Raw genomic sequence first — 15,180 nt, forward strand, 5'->3', positions numbered from 1 at the left:
CAAATGTAACAATTTATTATGTCAGGTAAATGTATCATGCCAATTTCATAATCAATTAAAAGGTAATCGATACAAAACATCAAATGCTCTGGAATAAAGAGAAGAGAGGCGAACCCAACATTAAAATACATGATGCTGAATTCTTTGAGGTCCTTCAACATCATGGGCTCATCTGAGTAACAGAAGGCCCAGAGCCCTTTGCTGCATTTCATTATATAGACAGAACCTCTTTCACATGGAAACATCTGCTAACAATGGGAATTTACATTCAGAGTTGACATCTTTTGGGTGTAGGAGCCTAGAGACCACCTTCCTTTGTGTGCCAGTTATCTCTAAACTCTTAAAAACTTTATTACCTTTTGTTTTACTTATTTGGAAATGAGACATTTGTACCAGTCGCACTGAGACATATCAAATGATACCAAACATGTATAATACTCTGTGATAATTATTCACATTTAACCATTTAGATTCTTGGGTGAGTTTTTGGTGATCTCAGCATGATAGAGAAGGAGTGGGGGATGAGGGGAAGAAATGAAGATTAGGATGATTCGGAGGTGAGACTTTCATCACGATAGAGCACAAGGGTGAGTTCAAATGTTAATTTCCTTTGTTCTCTCAGAGAGTAGCTCTCTCTTCCAGTTTTTCCAGTCTTACAACACCCTTTTGCAATGACTCAACCAGGTTTCAGGGGCCTGTGCTGGAGTGGTTTGCCTCTTACCTCAAGGAGAAAACTTTTTCTGTTTATGTAGGGAAGTGTTACTCATCCTGTGCTCAAATCTGCAATGGTGTTCCCCAGGGTTCCATTTTGGGTCCTCTTTTCTTTATACATGCTTCCTCTAGGTCATATCATTAAGAGACACAATTTATATAATTTCTATGCCGATGACGCTCACCTTTATGTTCCTGTGTCTAGTTTCCTTGACTGTCTGTATGACAAAATGCTGGTTGGAAAAACTTTTTACAGTTAAACAATGATAAAACTGAAATAATAGTATTTGGCCCATCTACTCTGTCCTCTGACATTGTCAGTCAGCTTGTTCCCCTCTCTTCTAATGTGCGTGACAGTGTCAAAAACCTTGGTGTCGTTTTCGATTCCACACTGTCTTTTGATAAGCAGATTAGTGCTGCTGTGAAAAGCAGTTTCTTTCAGTTAAGAACCATTGGGAATGGTCTTCCCCTCCACATTAGATCTTCGTCCGCCATTTCCATGTTTAAATCCTCTTTATATTTTAAATGAGGGTGTAAATCTTTCATTTGTCTTTTTTTTTTAATCTGTTTTAATTCTGTTTTATATATCTTGTACAGCACTTTGGTTTCAACATCTGTTATAAACTAAAAATAAACTCTTTTGTTGTTTTAAAATTCCAAGTATTATCTTAATGATGTATCACTGCCAACTGCTGCAGTTGTTAGCATGTCTGTTTAGCAGGTTAATTTAGCCTACTAAAAATGCAGAATAGTAATGGCTGATTAAATTGTGTTGCCAGTCAAATCTAAAAAATAATTATATTTAAAACAATGTAATTAATGAAATAAAATGCCACTGAAGTCTACTTAAACAACCTTGTAAAGTTTTTCATTCATAAGTGCAGATGGTTTAAATCTGAACCCAACTTTAATCAGTGGATGGATGCGGTTGTTGCATAACGTGGTAGTGGAAATAGCACGAAGAAGGATGATAATAGTTTTTATGACAAAACTCAGGAACAGGGAGAAAACCACACTTACGAGAACAGATGAAGACTGAGAGAGAACACAGGGTCTAAATGCACAGAGCAAACAAAAGGAGCTAAATTAGATAATTAACAGGACACAAATGAAGGAGATGACTAATTAGACAGACTGGGGAAAACTGGGTCAGACTAAACCAAAAACACTATGAAACAAGGAAGACAGACCATACATGTAAGAGAGGTTAAACACTTGTGCAAATCTAAAGTCTACTTAAACAGAGTGCACTTTCACAACTGTTTCTTAACACACTTATGTATAGAAAAGTGAACTTTGTAATAATTTACATTGGTTTTCAAAACTTTTGCGGCCCTGAGAAATTTACATTCACTCATAAACCTTGTGTTCACCATTATTTCAATACTTTTGTGCCATAATGAATCCTGGTTCTGTGGATGGTGTGTGTTGTTTGCATTTGATAAACAGGACTGTGTGTTGATGAGATGTAGCCTAAAACTAAATATCTAAAAATAAAAATAAAAAATATTATCCAACAAACTTCAGTAGTAGAACTATACAATATAGTATACAGAATTTGCATCCAAAACACAAAACAAAACAAAAAACCTGCCAGAGTGTACAAATTGATTAATTAATCAAAAAACGGTATATTCATTATAGATATGACAAGTCTTTCTTGCTTTCTTATTGACAATGTTCTATAGACTGGTGCATTAATCCTTAGTCCCCTGAAGAAAACTAACTCCTTCCCATGTTCATTAAAGAGATAACATGTTGCATTGCATTGCACAAACAATCTAACGTTGTGCACTGAAAAATAACATATAGGCTATGCACTTCTTGCATTGCATTGCACACCAGAACTAAATCAATCACATGTTCATTAAAGAGATAACATGTGTTGTTGCAATGCATTGCACAAACGATCTAACGTTGTGCATTGAAAAATAACATCAGTTATGCACTTTTTGCATTGCATTGCATTGCACACCAGAACTAACTCCTTCCCATGTTCATTAAAGAGATAACAGGTTGCATTGCATTGCACAAACGATCTAACGTTGAGCACTGAAGAATAACATATAGGTTATGCACTTGCATTGCATTGCACACTACAACTAACTCCGCGTGTTCATTAAAGAGATAACATGTTGCATTGCATTGCACAAACGATCTAACGTTGTGCACTGAAAAATAACATATAGGCTATGCACTTCTTGCATTGCATTGCACACCAGAACTAAATCAATCCCATGTTCATTAAAGAGATAACATGTGTTGTTGCAATGCATTGCACAAAAGATCTAACGTTGTGCATTGAAAAATAACATTGGTTATGCACTTTTTGCATTGCATTGCATTGCACACTGGAACTAACTCCTTCCCATGTTCATTAAAGAGATAACACGTTGTTCACTGAGGTTATGCACTTCTTGCAATTGCATTGCATTGCACACCAGAGCTAACTCCTTCCCATGTTCATTAAAGAGATAACATGTTGCATTGCATTGCACAAACAATCTAACGTTGTGCACTGAGGTAATGCACTTCTTGCAATTGCATTGCATTGCACACCAGAGCTAACTCCTTCCCATGTTCATTAAAGAGATAACATGTTGCATTGCATTGCACAAACGATCTAACGTTTTGCACTGAGGTTATGCACTTCTTGCATTTACATAATCATTTACTTATTCTGATGTTACGTCAGCCATACAGAAGTCCATATTGGACCCAAATATGCTCATGCACGGAATGTTGATGGATTTTGACAGTTTGACAAGGTTTTGTCAGTTTTGTGAAAAGATTGTTGGTGCAGTTGCTCTGCTCATCTCTCTATTTTTACAGCGATTGATTCCTGCCGGTTCCATAATGAGACTGGCGCGGCCAGAGACATTTTGGGAGCTGCGGCATATTAAATATATTATAAATAGTTTTTCCGCGTGAGAAATACAATGTGTGGCGAGAGGGCATGACAAAAGACCGATATGAATGACTGTCACGTGACACTTGAGAGCCCTGACTGCACTGTAGCAGTTACTGTTACACTGTTTAACCTGCAAGCTAGCTAGCCTGCTAGATAGCTAGCCTGCTAAAAACACCAAGCTTACATTAGCTACTGCTACTATTCCCCATCAATTCACAAGAGAAAAAGTATTTTGTACTTACATTTAATACCCCTGGAACTCAATGGAAGATGATTGAAGATGGCATAGTTGGTAGTGTTGTTATAACCAGTCAACTGAACCAACAATCTTTTCACAAAACTGACAAAACCTTGTCAAACTGACAAAATTCATCAGTTGACTCTTGAGTCAATATGTATAGAGTGTTAATGTCTGTGTCTGTGTTTCTGAAGTCTGTGCAACTTCAATGGAAGTTGATTGAAGATGGCATAGTTGGTAGTGTTGTTATAACCAGTCAACTGAACCAACAGTTCCACGCAGCACGCCGTCCGTGGTCTGTGCGTTAATGTTCAGACTATATGGCTTATGAAGCATCAGAAGGAGTATATGAGTATGTATAGAAAACCCAAGATCGAGGACTCTTTGGCCAGAAATATGTTTCTTGGGTCCAATATGGACTATTGGAGCCCAAAAATCCATATGAACTGTGCATGAGCTACTTTCTGACATTCTAACTGAAAGTGGGTGAATATCAAAATACATGATAGAAACATTTTGTTAAACCACTTACAAGTGTTATGTTGACAACACTATTGAAACAATTACTTTTTATTACAACTGTACATGAATAAATAGGCCATTTGGCCCTGGACTAATAGGGTATTCTATTTGTCCATTCTATTGGCTCTATTCTATTTTGAATTTAAGGCTCTCACAAATAAATAGTATGGGTATATTATACATTTTTCAGAGTGCCTTGAGTATTGAAGTTGTTGAGTTTTGTGTCCCTGGTGTTCTTTCATGCCACAGGGATAAAAGAAAGCATACAGTTTAGGCGGAAATTGTGAAAAAATGTGTGTTATTTCTGGTTTAAAGAAGTCATGTGACCTCTGTGTTTGTCAGACAGATTCAGTACTGAGCTTAAATGAAAGCCTAAAAGGTCCCCTTTCCAACGATACCAAGCACCATATTATAGAATATTGACATTATCCCTAGCATGAGCCTAAACCAGATATACACCAGATTTCAAAAACGGAATTTATTTTAGGGGGTTAGTAACTTCATGAGCTGAAAAAAGTGATTTCGCTACCACCCCTGCACTGCTATCGTGATTTTTCTAGTACTAGGGGTGTATACCTTGCCAAAAAACAACGATCCATTCATTTTCTTTTCCTTCTAATGAAATTTTCCACATCCAAAAAAACTTTATGTATAATACAAGTACAAAACAGATGGATAGTAGATTATTTTTCTAATGAACAAAAATCACATGAATAATCAATATCTAAATTAAACCTCTCTAACACACTTTTAGCTGGATATACCATGTAAAGTTTTGCTTTATTAATTAAACATGCTTCACAAATACACCAAGCTTTATTCCAGTTTATATTTCTAAATACACTGGTCCACAATGAACTTTTATGAGTAGCTGTAGATGTAACCTTGAATGTATTGTTTAAAGTTTCAAAACTAAGCACAGATAATCCACTGTTTTGTTTACATAAAATGTCCTTTCTCAAATAATGGTGTCTATTCCTCCATAAAAAAAATAAAAAATTTAAATAACGTTTTGTCTAATTCTTTCTACACATTAGATGGCATATCTAAAGCTAAAGACACGCACAGATCTTGATATCCCTTCTGCTTTGGATAGTAAGACCCTACCATTCCATGAAGCCAGATATTAAATCTTGTTTTAGTTTTTTTAATTATAGGCTTAAAATTGAGAACACTGTGTTCATTCTCATCTTTATGTATAATAACTCCTAAATATGTATGTTTTATCGGAATATCATGTAATTCTGTTAAATTACATGCCTTAAGCGGAAACAACAACTATTTATTTACATTAATCTTAAGACCAGATACTAAGAAAAACTCTTTATTACAATTAACCGCTTCATTATTTCAGATTAATTTTTAAGAAAAATAGTAGTATCAATTGACACAATTTAAATACTCTTTCAAATACTCATACCTTCGAACTCTGTTTTAGGGCCATCATTTGTGTAAACAAATAAAAAATGGAGACAAAGAGCTACCCTGCTGTATACCACGATTAATCTCAAATCTACCACCTGTACCCATTATAATATTTTGACTGAACTATTACATCCATTGAAAATAGTTCTAACAGTTTTTTGGAAGTAATCACCAAAACCAAAATGTTAATTACATTTAAACATAAACTCATGACTTATCTATGAATAGAATAAAATAATCATTCGGTGTGTGACAATTATAATCAATCATATGTAAAAGTAATCTAATATTATTACTGATATGTCTCAGTCATAAACCCTGGGTGCAGCCTAAATGTCAGCATTATCTAAATGATCATTGACCAGAAAATTAATCCCTGCCCCTTTTGCAACCCTAGGGGGAGTGGTGAAGTGTTTATATTTCTCTGAAGTGACCATCATTCATTAATTTCTTCACTCTCTTCTTGACACTTGGTAAGATACAATTTTATATTGACACTAATGTAACTATATTTTCGGCTGTTACGGACCAGTTTATGTTACGTGACTTCAGTGTTGTTTGCTTAAAATAATACCTTAATTTATCTGAATGGATTGCAGATGCTGTATATTGTAGACGCATTGCATGAGGAAGTTACTGTCAGTGCTTTTGCAAGTCGATTTCACAACACATTCCCACATATGTTACACTTGTGATGACGCAACAAGTTATTATATATGGACTGTGTGATAACAGAGCCATACCAGTGCCACATTTGTATGCTAGAAAAATGATTACATAAGAACAATAATGGACCACCACGTTGCACACGTATAGGTTCCCTTGCCAAAAAGAAGTGTAGCTATTGAATGTGCACTTGTAGTGTACTTCAAATCTTAAAAGTATGTGGTACCTGTACCTGGTACCTGAAATAAAATGATGTGTACTTTAAGAGAGACACTTTTTAATAATTTCAAATGAAACGTTTTACTTAAAAGTGCATTTAAAATTATTGTTTAATAATCGTTTGTCACGCTTTAAAGAAGGACACTTATTTTGATGTGTTGACAAAATTAAACACGGAAAGTATTGAATATATATATGTATATAGGCCTATCATTTATAGGCAGTATATTTTAAATGTACTAAATTGCAACTTCATTGACATTCAGGTTTCAATAGAAATTACATTAAAGTATAATTTAGTTTACCATAAATGCTTGTCAGTACAGTGCGTGCAGAATTATTAGGCACGTTGATTTTCTGATCATATTTTATTCCCAGGCACATTTTGCCAATTCCAAACCATATTAATCTAACTACTATTCATTTTGTATTTAATCATTTATAAGTGATATATAATTGTTCATGAAGGCTGGAAATGAATTTATTGATTGATAAAATTAAATTAAATATCCCCAAAATATCCCCAACTGAGCAAGCCAAAGGCAACAGTGGCAAGGAACCGAAAAACTTCATCAAGTGACCTAATGGTGTCCTAAAACTCCATCAGGTGACCTAATGGAGAAAAAAAAAACCTTGGGAGAACCCAGGCTCAGTCGGGGGCCAGTTCTCCTCTGGCATTTATGAGCTAGAGGCCGGATTGTAGTTTGAACTGTAGGATTATATGAATGCCTGGCTGAAGAGATGCGACTTTAATCTAGTTTTAAACTGGGAGAGCGAGTCTGAGCAACGAACAGTATCAGGAAGACTATTCCAGAGTTTTGGAGCCAAATGTGAGAATGCTCTCCCTCCTTTGGTGGTTCTGGATATCCTAGGTATGACCAAAAGCCTTGAATTTAGTGATCTTAAAGAGCGCGATGGATTATAGGGTGATAAAAGATCCGTTAAATAGACTGGAGCTAAGCCGTTTAGGGCTTTATAGGTCAGTAGCAATACCTTGTAATTAATACGGAACTTTATAGGTAACCAATGCAGTGATGATAAAATCGGTGTTATATGATCATATTTTCTTGATCTAGTAAGAACTCTAGCGGCGGCATTTTGGACTAACTGTAGCTTGTTTATTGAGGATGCAGGACAACCAGCTAGTAAAGCATTACAGTAATCCAGTCTCGAGGTCATGAATGCATGAACTAACTTTTCTGCATCAGAAACTGATAGCATATTACGTAGCTTAGCAATGTTTCTAAGGTGGAAAAATGCTGTTTTTGTAACATATGAAATATGATTTTCAAAAGACAGGTTGCAATCGAGTATAACACCCAGGTCTTTTACTGTAATACTAATGCAATACTAGAGATTGCAGTTAAGAAATGACCATTGGACAGTGAAATGCTCATTGGGTCAGCAGGGTCAGACAGATACAGGTGGAGAAGAAAAGACACATGTTAACTGCAAAAGAATTAGGAATGAAGGTGAAGGTGAAGAATTTAGTGTGAAACCATCAGGAACCCTTTAGTCTCCAGTGCCACCATTTTCCAGAACTCCAACCTACCTGGAGTCTCCAGAAGAGCAAGGTGTCAGGATCTCAGAGACTTAGGTTAGGTAAATAATCCTAAAAATGTACCCCCTCTTAATAAGAATCACAAGCTGAAGTGTAGTAAAATACATGAAGACTGATTTTTTATAGGCTTTATAGACAGACAGATTGAGAGTGACTCGTGAAGGACCAGCACCACATCCTCTTCTACCACTGTTTGAAGAATTCATCTTCCAGAATCTGACAGTAAGTTTTTGGAGTTCATTTTTAGTTTATTTTTAGTCCATCTCCTACCCTGAAGTCCATTTGCAGAGATGGACTAAAAATGAACTAAAAATGAATTAATTACTAATTACTAAAAACTAATTATTTTGCAGTTAACATGTGTCTTTTCTTCTCCACCTGTATTTGTCTGACCCTGCTGACCCAATGAGCATTTCACTGTCCAATGATCATGCCCTAACTGCCATTTCTAGTATTGCATTAGTATTGTATCCTTCTCATGGGCATTTAATAATTTTTGACTTTTCAGTCTTAGTTACGGAACGGACGGAACGCCTGGACGGAATGGCCGCAACTGCTTAGTTGGCCTCTGAAGGATCTCTGGCTACTACCTTATTTTTGAATATATGACTTAATGCATATCCTAAATTGACAGATAACAACTCACTTTAACAACTGTATGAGCATTTGGAGCTCCAATTGTTGTCCATTATATCCTGAACAGCCTAAAGGATTGACTGATTGAATCCAAATTACAAGATGGCTGAGATGTCCTTACAAACAATTTGGGAGGCCATCCAACAAAGCAAGGCTGAAATGACTGCTCATATTGACTCCAAAATCGAACCACTGCAGACAAGTCTCAACAATATTCATGGTGCTTTATCATCGCTTGGAGATCAAATATCTGAGCTTGAGCAGCGAGTGAGTAGCAATGAGGATAATGTAGATGACTTAACAACAAGAGTGCAGACATTGGAGGCAGAGAATGCTTACCTAAAAGAGAAGGTGGATGAGGCTGAAAACAGGAGCCGTATAAACAATCTCCGGTTCATCAATGTTCCTGAGAAGAGTGAAGGAGTTGACGTGATTGGGTTTCTGACCCAGCTGATACTTGGTCAACTTGGCAGTGACAACTTCTCCATTTCTCCGGTGATTGAAAGAGCTCATCGTACTCCGTCTTACAACTCAAATAAATCAAACAAACCTCGACCGATCATCGCCAAGTTCCTGCACTACCTGGACAAGACAAAGATACTGCGCCTGGCCAGGGAGAAAAAGGGGCTCCAGTACAAGGGATCGCAAATTCATATTTATCCTGACTTCAGCGCTGACCTGGTCAAACGACGCAGGCAGTTTGACACTATAAAAAAGAAACTACGTGGAGCGGGCTGCAAGTACTCCCTTGTGTATCCATGCACTCTGAAAGTCGAAGTGGACGGAAAACCAAAACTCTTTCGTAGTGCCGATGATGCGGAGAAATTCTTCGATGGCATTTGAACTTCTTTATAAGTCAGTGTGAGTAGTCAAATACCTGGTTGATCACTTGATTGTCACTGAGTTAACTTTTTGTTATCATGGAGTAAGTTGTGCGACTCCTGTTTTGATTTTCCCCTCGATGAGAATGTGGGCGTGTATGATTATGATCAACACACTTGTTTTGTTTGCAGTAAACAGTTCTTGCTGCCGTAAATGAGTGACGTAAAATCAATTTGTTTGTCGTTTGCTTATATGTCACAATTGTTGTAAATAAATAAGGATTATATAAGTTATGCATTGATATATTTGTGAAAGTAGTCTGATCTATTCCATCACAAAATTGAAATTTTACAGTACACTTGTTTTGCTTTTTATGTTTTGTTTTTGTTCTGTGTTATGTTTGTCTCTAAATGTACAGTGTGCTCCCCACTTTTCCCACCATTTAACCCTATTGTTGCTGATGGCAAGCTCCAATAATAATGATGGCTTTAAATTCCTATAAAGGTCTTAAAATAATTCATTTAAATATTAGAAGCCTTATGTCTAAAATAGATCTTCTAAGAGCCTGGGTAAGTCACAATAAACCTGATATTATTACAGTCTCTGAAACATGGCTACATAGTGGCATATCTAATAATGATGTTGAAATGGATGGGTATTTGTTATACAGGGTTGATAGAGGATCAAGAGGAGGAGGAGTGGTCACTTATGTGTGCTCAAATTTGTGCTCTCAGCATTCTACCCCTAAAATTGGTCCAATTGATTTTGAGTGTGTTTTTGTTAATATAATATTACATGTAAATAAATTGCTGACAATTGGAAACATATATAGGCCGCCCTCAGCCCCCTCTGCCTCTATGAAGAATATATTGTTAACCCTAAGCTCCTTAGAAAAGAATAATGAATGTATAATTCTTGGTGATTTTAACAGTAATTGGCTTGACCGATCTTCAGCAGGAGACAGAGATTTAATTAACAGTGTGAATTTATCACAATTGATTAATAAACCTACCAGAGTAAATTTACAATCATCAACATTAATAGATTGGATACTTGTAACTAACCCAGAAAGGATATTATCCTCCGGAGTCATGTCAGATTGTTTAAGTGATCACTCTGTAATTTATTGTGTGTGGAAAATCAAAATGTATAAAGCTCACCCTAAAGATATAACATTCAGACAGTGTAAATATTTTGATGTGAACCTCTTTAATGATGACATGGGCAATATTAACTGGCAACGCCTCTCGCTTATACCTACAGTTAATGATGCATGGGACTTCTTTTACAGTGAGGTTATGAATGTGATTAATAAGCATGCTCCACTTAAAACAGTCAGAGTAAAAGGGACTCGTCTTCCCTGGATTAACTCAGAATTGATTGCTCTGTTTAAGCGAAGAGATGTTGCTTGGGCTAAATTCCGCCTAACTAGAAATCAAAGCGATTGGGAAATATATAGACAATTACGGAATAGTAGTAAAACTAAAATAAGGAATGCAAAGTCAGAATATTATAAAAATAGCTTAAATACAGAGTTTAAGAATCCAAGACAATTTTGGAATAAACTTAACACTTTACTTAACCGTAACAAAATAGGGCGTATTAATCAACTGAATATCAATAATGAAATTATACAGAACTCCACAATAATCTCACAAACTCTTAATGATCACTTTGTTGCAGTCTCTCAAGCTAATGAGACCCCATATTCACATGCAACTTTCAAAAACCCCCTGCCCCAAAATCTGTTTTCTTTTAAATCGATTTCACCTATTGATGTTTATCAAGCTATAGGAAAATTGAAGTTGAGTACTGGTGCTGGACCTGATGGAATGGAATCCAAGTTTATAAAATATGCATCACATATCTTGATGTTCCCCCTTGCAGAATTATATAATTTATCTATAAATACAAACTCACTTCCACCTATTTGGAAGCTGGCTAGGGTATTGCCTGTTTTCAAAGGTGGAAAACCAGATGACTTGAATAACTACAGACCTATTTCTATTATATGTACAGTCCAAAAAATATTTGAGAAATTAATTTTCATGCAATTATGTGAATTTATTGAAGAACATGGTATCTTATCATCAGCACAATCTGGATTCCGACCTAATCACTCTACTACCACAGCTCTCCTCAACTTTACAAATGATGTATATACAGCATTTGATGAAGGAAAATATACTGGAGCCATCTTTATTGATTTTTCGAAAGCGTTTGATACAGTGGATCATTATTTACTCCTAGATAAATTGTATTCGATTGGCTTAAGCCAAAGATCTTTATTATGGTTTAATGCCTATTTACATGGTAGGCGTCAATACGTTGCATTACAAAATACATGCTCCACTAGTATAATTATAGGTAAAGGTGTACCCCAAGGTTCTGTGCTGGGGCCACTCCTTTTTTCTATTTATATTAATGATATGTCCTGTATTTGTTTATCCTGTAATGTCCATCTTTATGCTGATGATACGGTCCTATATGCATCATATAACCAAAAGGACCAGGTACAAAATGCATTACAATCAGATTTTATCATTGTCCAGAAATGGCTCAGAGAGCACAACCTTTTTCTTAATGAGAAAAAAACATGCACTATGTTGTTTAAGCTGAGACCATCTAAAGTTACCACGAATGAAATACAAATCTGCATGAACGATGGAAGATCTCTTGTAAATGTAAATGCATTTAAGTACCTGGGACTGTGGTTAGATACTGAGCTATCATTTAATGCTCATATTGAAGCTACAGTAAAGAAAGTTAAACAATGCTTGTGTCAGTTGTACCGTTCAATTGATTGCTTTACATTTGGTACAAGAAAGCGTATTGCACAGCAACTCCTAATACCGCTAATTGATTATGCAGATGTTGTTTACCACACATCAAGTGTTACTTCTCTCAAAGCTCTAGATCTTTTATTTAATTCCATATGTAGATTTGTTTTAAGGTATCCATTTATGACAAATCACTGTACGCTCTATGAAAAATTGGATTGGCTCCAACCTAAAGAAAGAAGAATGTATCATTGGTATATGTTTATTTTTAATTGCACTAATTATGCCAATAAATGTCCCCCTTATCTTCAACAATACTTTGTCAGACACATCTCAGCCTATCCCATACGACATTTGCTACATCCATTTTTTGTTACACCAAGAATCCGACGGGAAATTGGGAGAAGAGCATTTTGTCATAAAGCTCCTATGGACTGGAATAACCTCCCACTGTCACTGAAATCTATTACATCTTTACATTTATTTAAATCAGCTTTATTTTCATATCTAAAGACACCATGCACATGTTTTAATTGAGGATTCCTTTTCTCAGTTCATTTTGTAGTAAATCTTGGGCTCATTAGAATGCTGTAATGACATGTGAACATTCTATGAGGCCTTGTTATTGTTAATTTTATTATTATTTTTTTTATTTATTGTTTTGTCAATGTAAACCATGTAATTTATTGTATAATTTGGGAAGGTGGTGGGTCTTGTGGGGAAAATGCTGTGAATGATGTCCTGTTGAGTTTGGTCTTTATTTTTGTGCTGTTTTTCTTTTTACATGTGTTATTGTGTATTGTTATGTTTTGAGCATGTGTGGCTCTTGGTGTTATTTTCAATTAGTGATTGAAAGGACCCCCTTGAAAATGAGATGGTACATCTCAAGGGGCTATCCAAAATAAAAGAAAAAAAAGAAAAGAAAGTTAAATCTCTTTTTTGACTTATTTTATCTGCAAAAGAAAACGTGCCTAATAATTCTGCACACATGAATTTAAGGCATTTTTCATTTCTAGCCTTCATGAACAAGTATATCACTTATAAATGATTAAATACAAAATTAATAGTAATCATTAAGATTAATGTGGTTTGGAATTGGTAAAATGTGCCTGGAAAAAAAATATGATCAGAAAATCAACGTGCCAAATTATTCTGCACGCACTGTATATTTGACAGTACACTTTAAGTGTAATTTAAAGACAATAGAATTAACTATTAAATTACATTTACTTCAGTCTTAAGTGGGTCAAAAAAGCACTAAGTTCAACTAAGTATGCTAAAGTGTAGCCTACTTTTTTCCCCCAAGGGTTACATTATGCTTTGAAGTCACATTGAATTTATTATTGACAATTCATATTTTTTTATGGAATATGTTTTCATAAATCGTATCCTTTAATCAAAATAACTGATCATTAGAGCGACACTTGCAGCGACATCTCTTCTCTTCTCTGATGACGCACTGTCGCGAGAACAGTTTTCATTTTTCAAATTAATCGTTTTCAGTCACGTGACTGATGCAGAGACCTGGAGGGTAAAACACCCATAGAACTGCAACACAGGCCTGCCAATTTTCCATCTGTTTCAAGCCACGAATATTTAGTTCACCTCTCAAAAGAAGAAAAACAAAAATACAAGTTTTGGGCACTTGTGATCCATTGTGCCTATACAGCACTTTCTGTATTTCAATCTCTAAAAACAGCAGGATTTTAAAACGCTTAACGTGAAAAATACTTAAAGCGCCTTAATGTTCTAAAACAGTGATATTACAGTGAATTACACCTTATTGATGATACATATATAGGCAAGCAGATGAGCCCAGAATATGAACTAAATGTGCTAAAATGAATGTGTTAAATGGTTATAAGCGTTTTCTTTCTAATGGTTTTCTGTGGAAAACCGCTTAACGAGAAATTACATGTTGCATTTATATTCTGGGTTTTTATTCTTTGCATTCTGCGTGCCTGTACATAGTATGCATCATAAATAAGGTGTATATTGAATTTGGTCTTTTAATACACTGTCTTACAACATTAGTACACTTAGTACAATCCAAAAATGACTGGCTGAGCTTTGCTTTGAAAATGTAGATCTTCTGTACAGCCGAACTGCATCATTGAATCATTGTTATCACTGTAAAGCTGCTTTGAAACAATCTGTATTGTATAAAGTGCTAAATAAGGGTGACTTGACTTTACTGGCGAGCAATGGAGGAAAGCTTTGTTTTGCCCTCCAGGTGGGCGTTCCAATAAGGGTTCCAATAAGTTCATGTTCCAAATTCACGTGAAATTACGCTGTCATCAATGTTTGAAGTCCATATTTACTTTTTCAGAGACCTGGTTGAATAGTTTTATAGTTTATTTATAGTAATTTGAACTCTAGTAGCTAAAATCATAGCAGCGTCATCTCAACACAACTGAGATGTCTGAGTATGACATATAGAAACCATTCTTTTTTTCTACCATCTGCATGAAGTCTGACAGTTGTGGATCATCATGGCCAAACGTGTTGCTGTGATTGGCGGAGGAACCTCTGGGCTGACCTGCATCAAATGCTGTCTGGATGAAGGCCTGGAGCCAGTGTGTTTTGAGACCAGTGATGACATTGGAGGTCTTTGGAGGTTTAAGGTGAGAAATATCTATATGACCCAGTGGAGTTGTGAATTCCTTGAAGTTAAAGAAAATAAGTAAAT

General features: G+C 35.6%; 2 protein-coding genes across 3 annotated transcripts in view; one reads left to right on the forward strand and one right to left on the reverse strand.

Moving 5' to 3' along the window:
* myoc (myocilin) overlaps positions 1 to 15,180 on the reverse strand; it is a 261,947-nt gene that overhangs the window by 192,655 nt on the left and 54,112 nt on the right. The window lies entirely within an intron of this gene.
* LOC309481767 (flavin-containing monooxygenase 5-like) overlaps positions 1 to 15,180 on the forward strand; it is a 49,604-nt gene that overhangs the window by 25,282 nt on the left and 9,142 nt on the right. Inside the window, exons 1-3 of one of the 2 annotated variants that reach the window (XM_082146843.1) lie at positions 10 to 587; positions 6,205 to 6,280; positions 14,964 to 15,115. In XM_082146843.1, the coding sequence (XP_082002969.1) occupies positions 14,984 to 15,115 (132 nt within the window). In that variant the 5' untranslated portion in view covers positions 10 to 587; positions 6,205 to 6,280; positions 14,964 to 14,983. Of the gene's footprint in view, positions 1 to 9; positions 588 to 6,204; positions 6,281 to 14,963; positions 15,116 to 15,180 lie in introns of those variants that run through there. The other variant, XM_082146844.1, reaches the window with a different exon arrangement.

The sequence above is a fragment of the Leuciscus leuciscus genome (genome assembly GCF_965113295.1).
Source record: "Leuciscus leuciscus genome assembly, chromosome: 19".
Taxonomy (NCBI): Eukaryota; Metazoa; Chordata; class Actinopteri; order Cypriniformes; family Leuciscidae; genus Leuciscus; species Leuciscus leuciscus.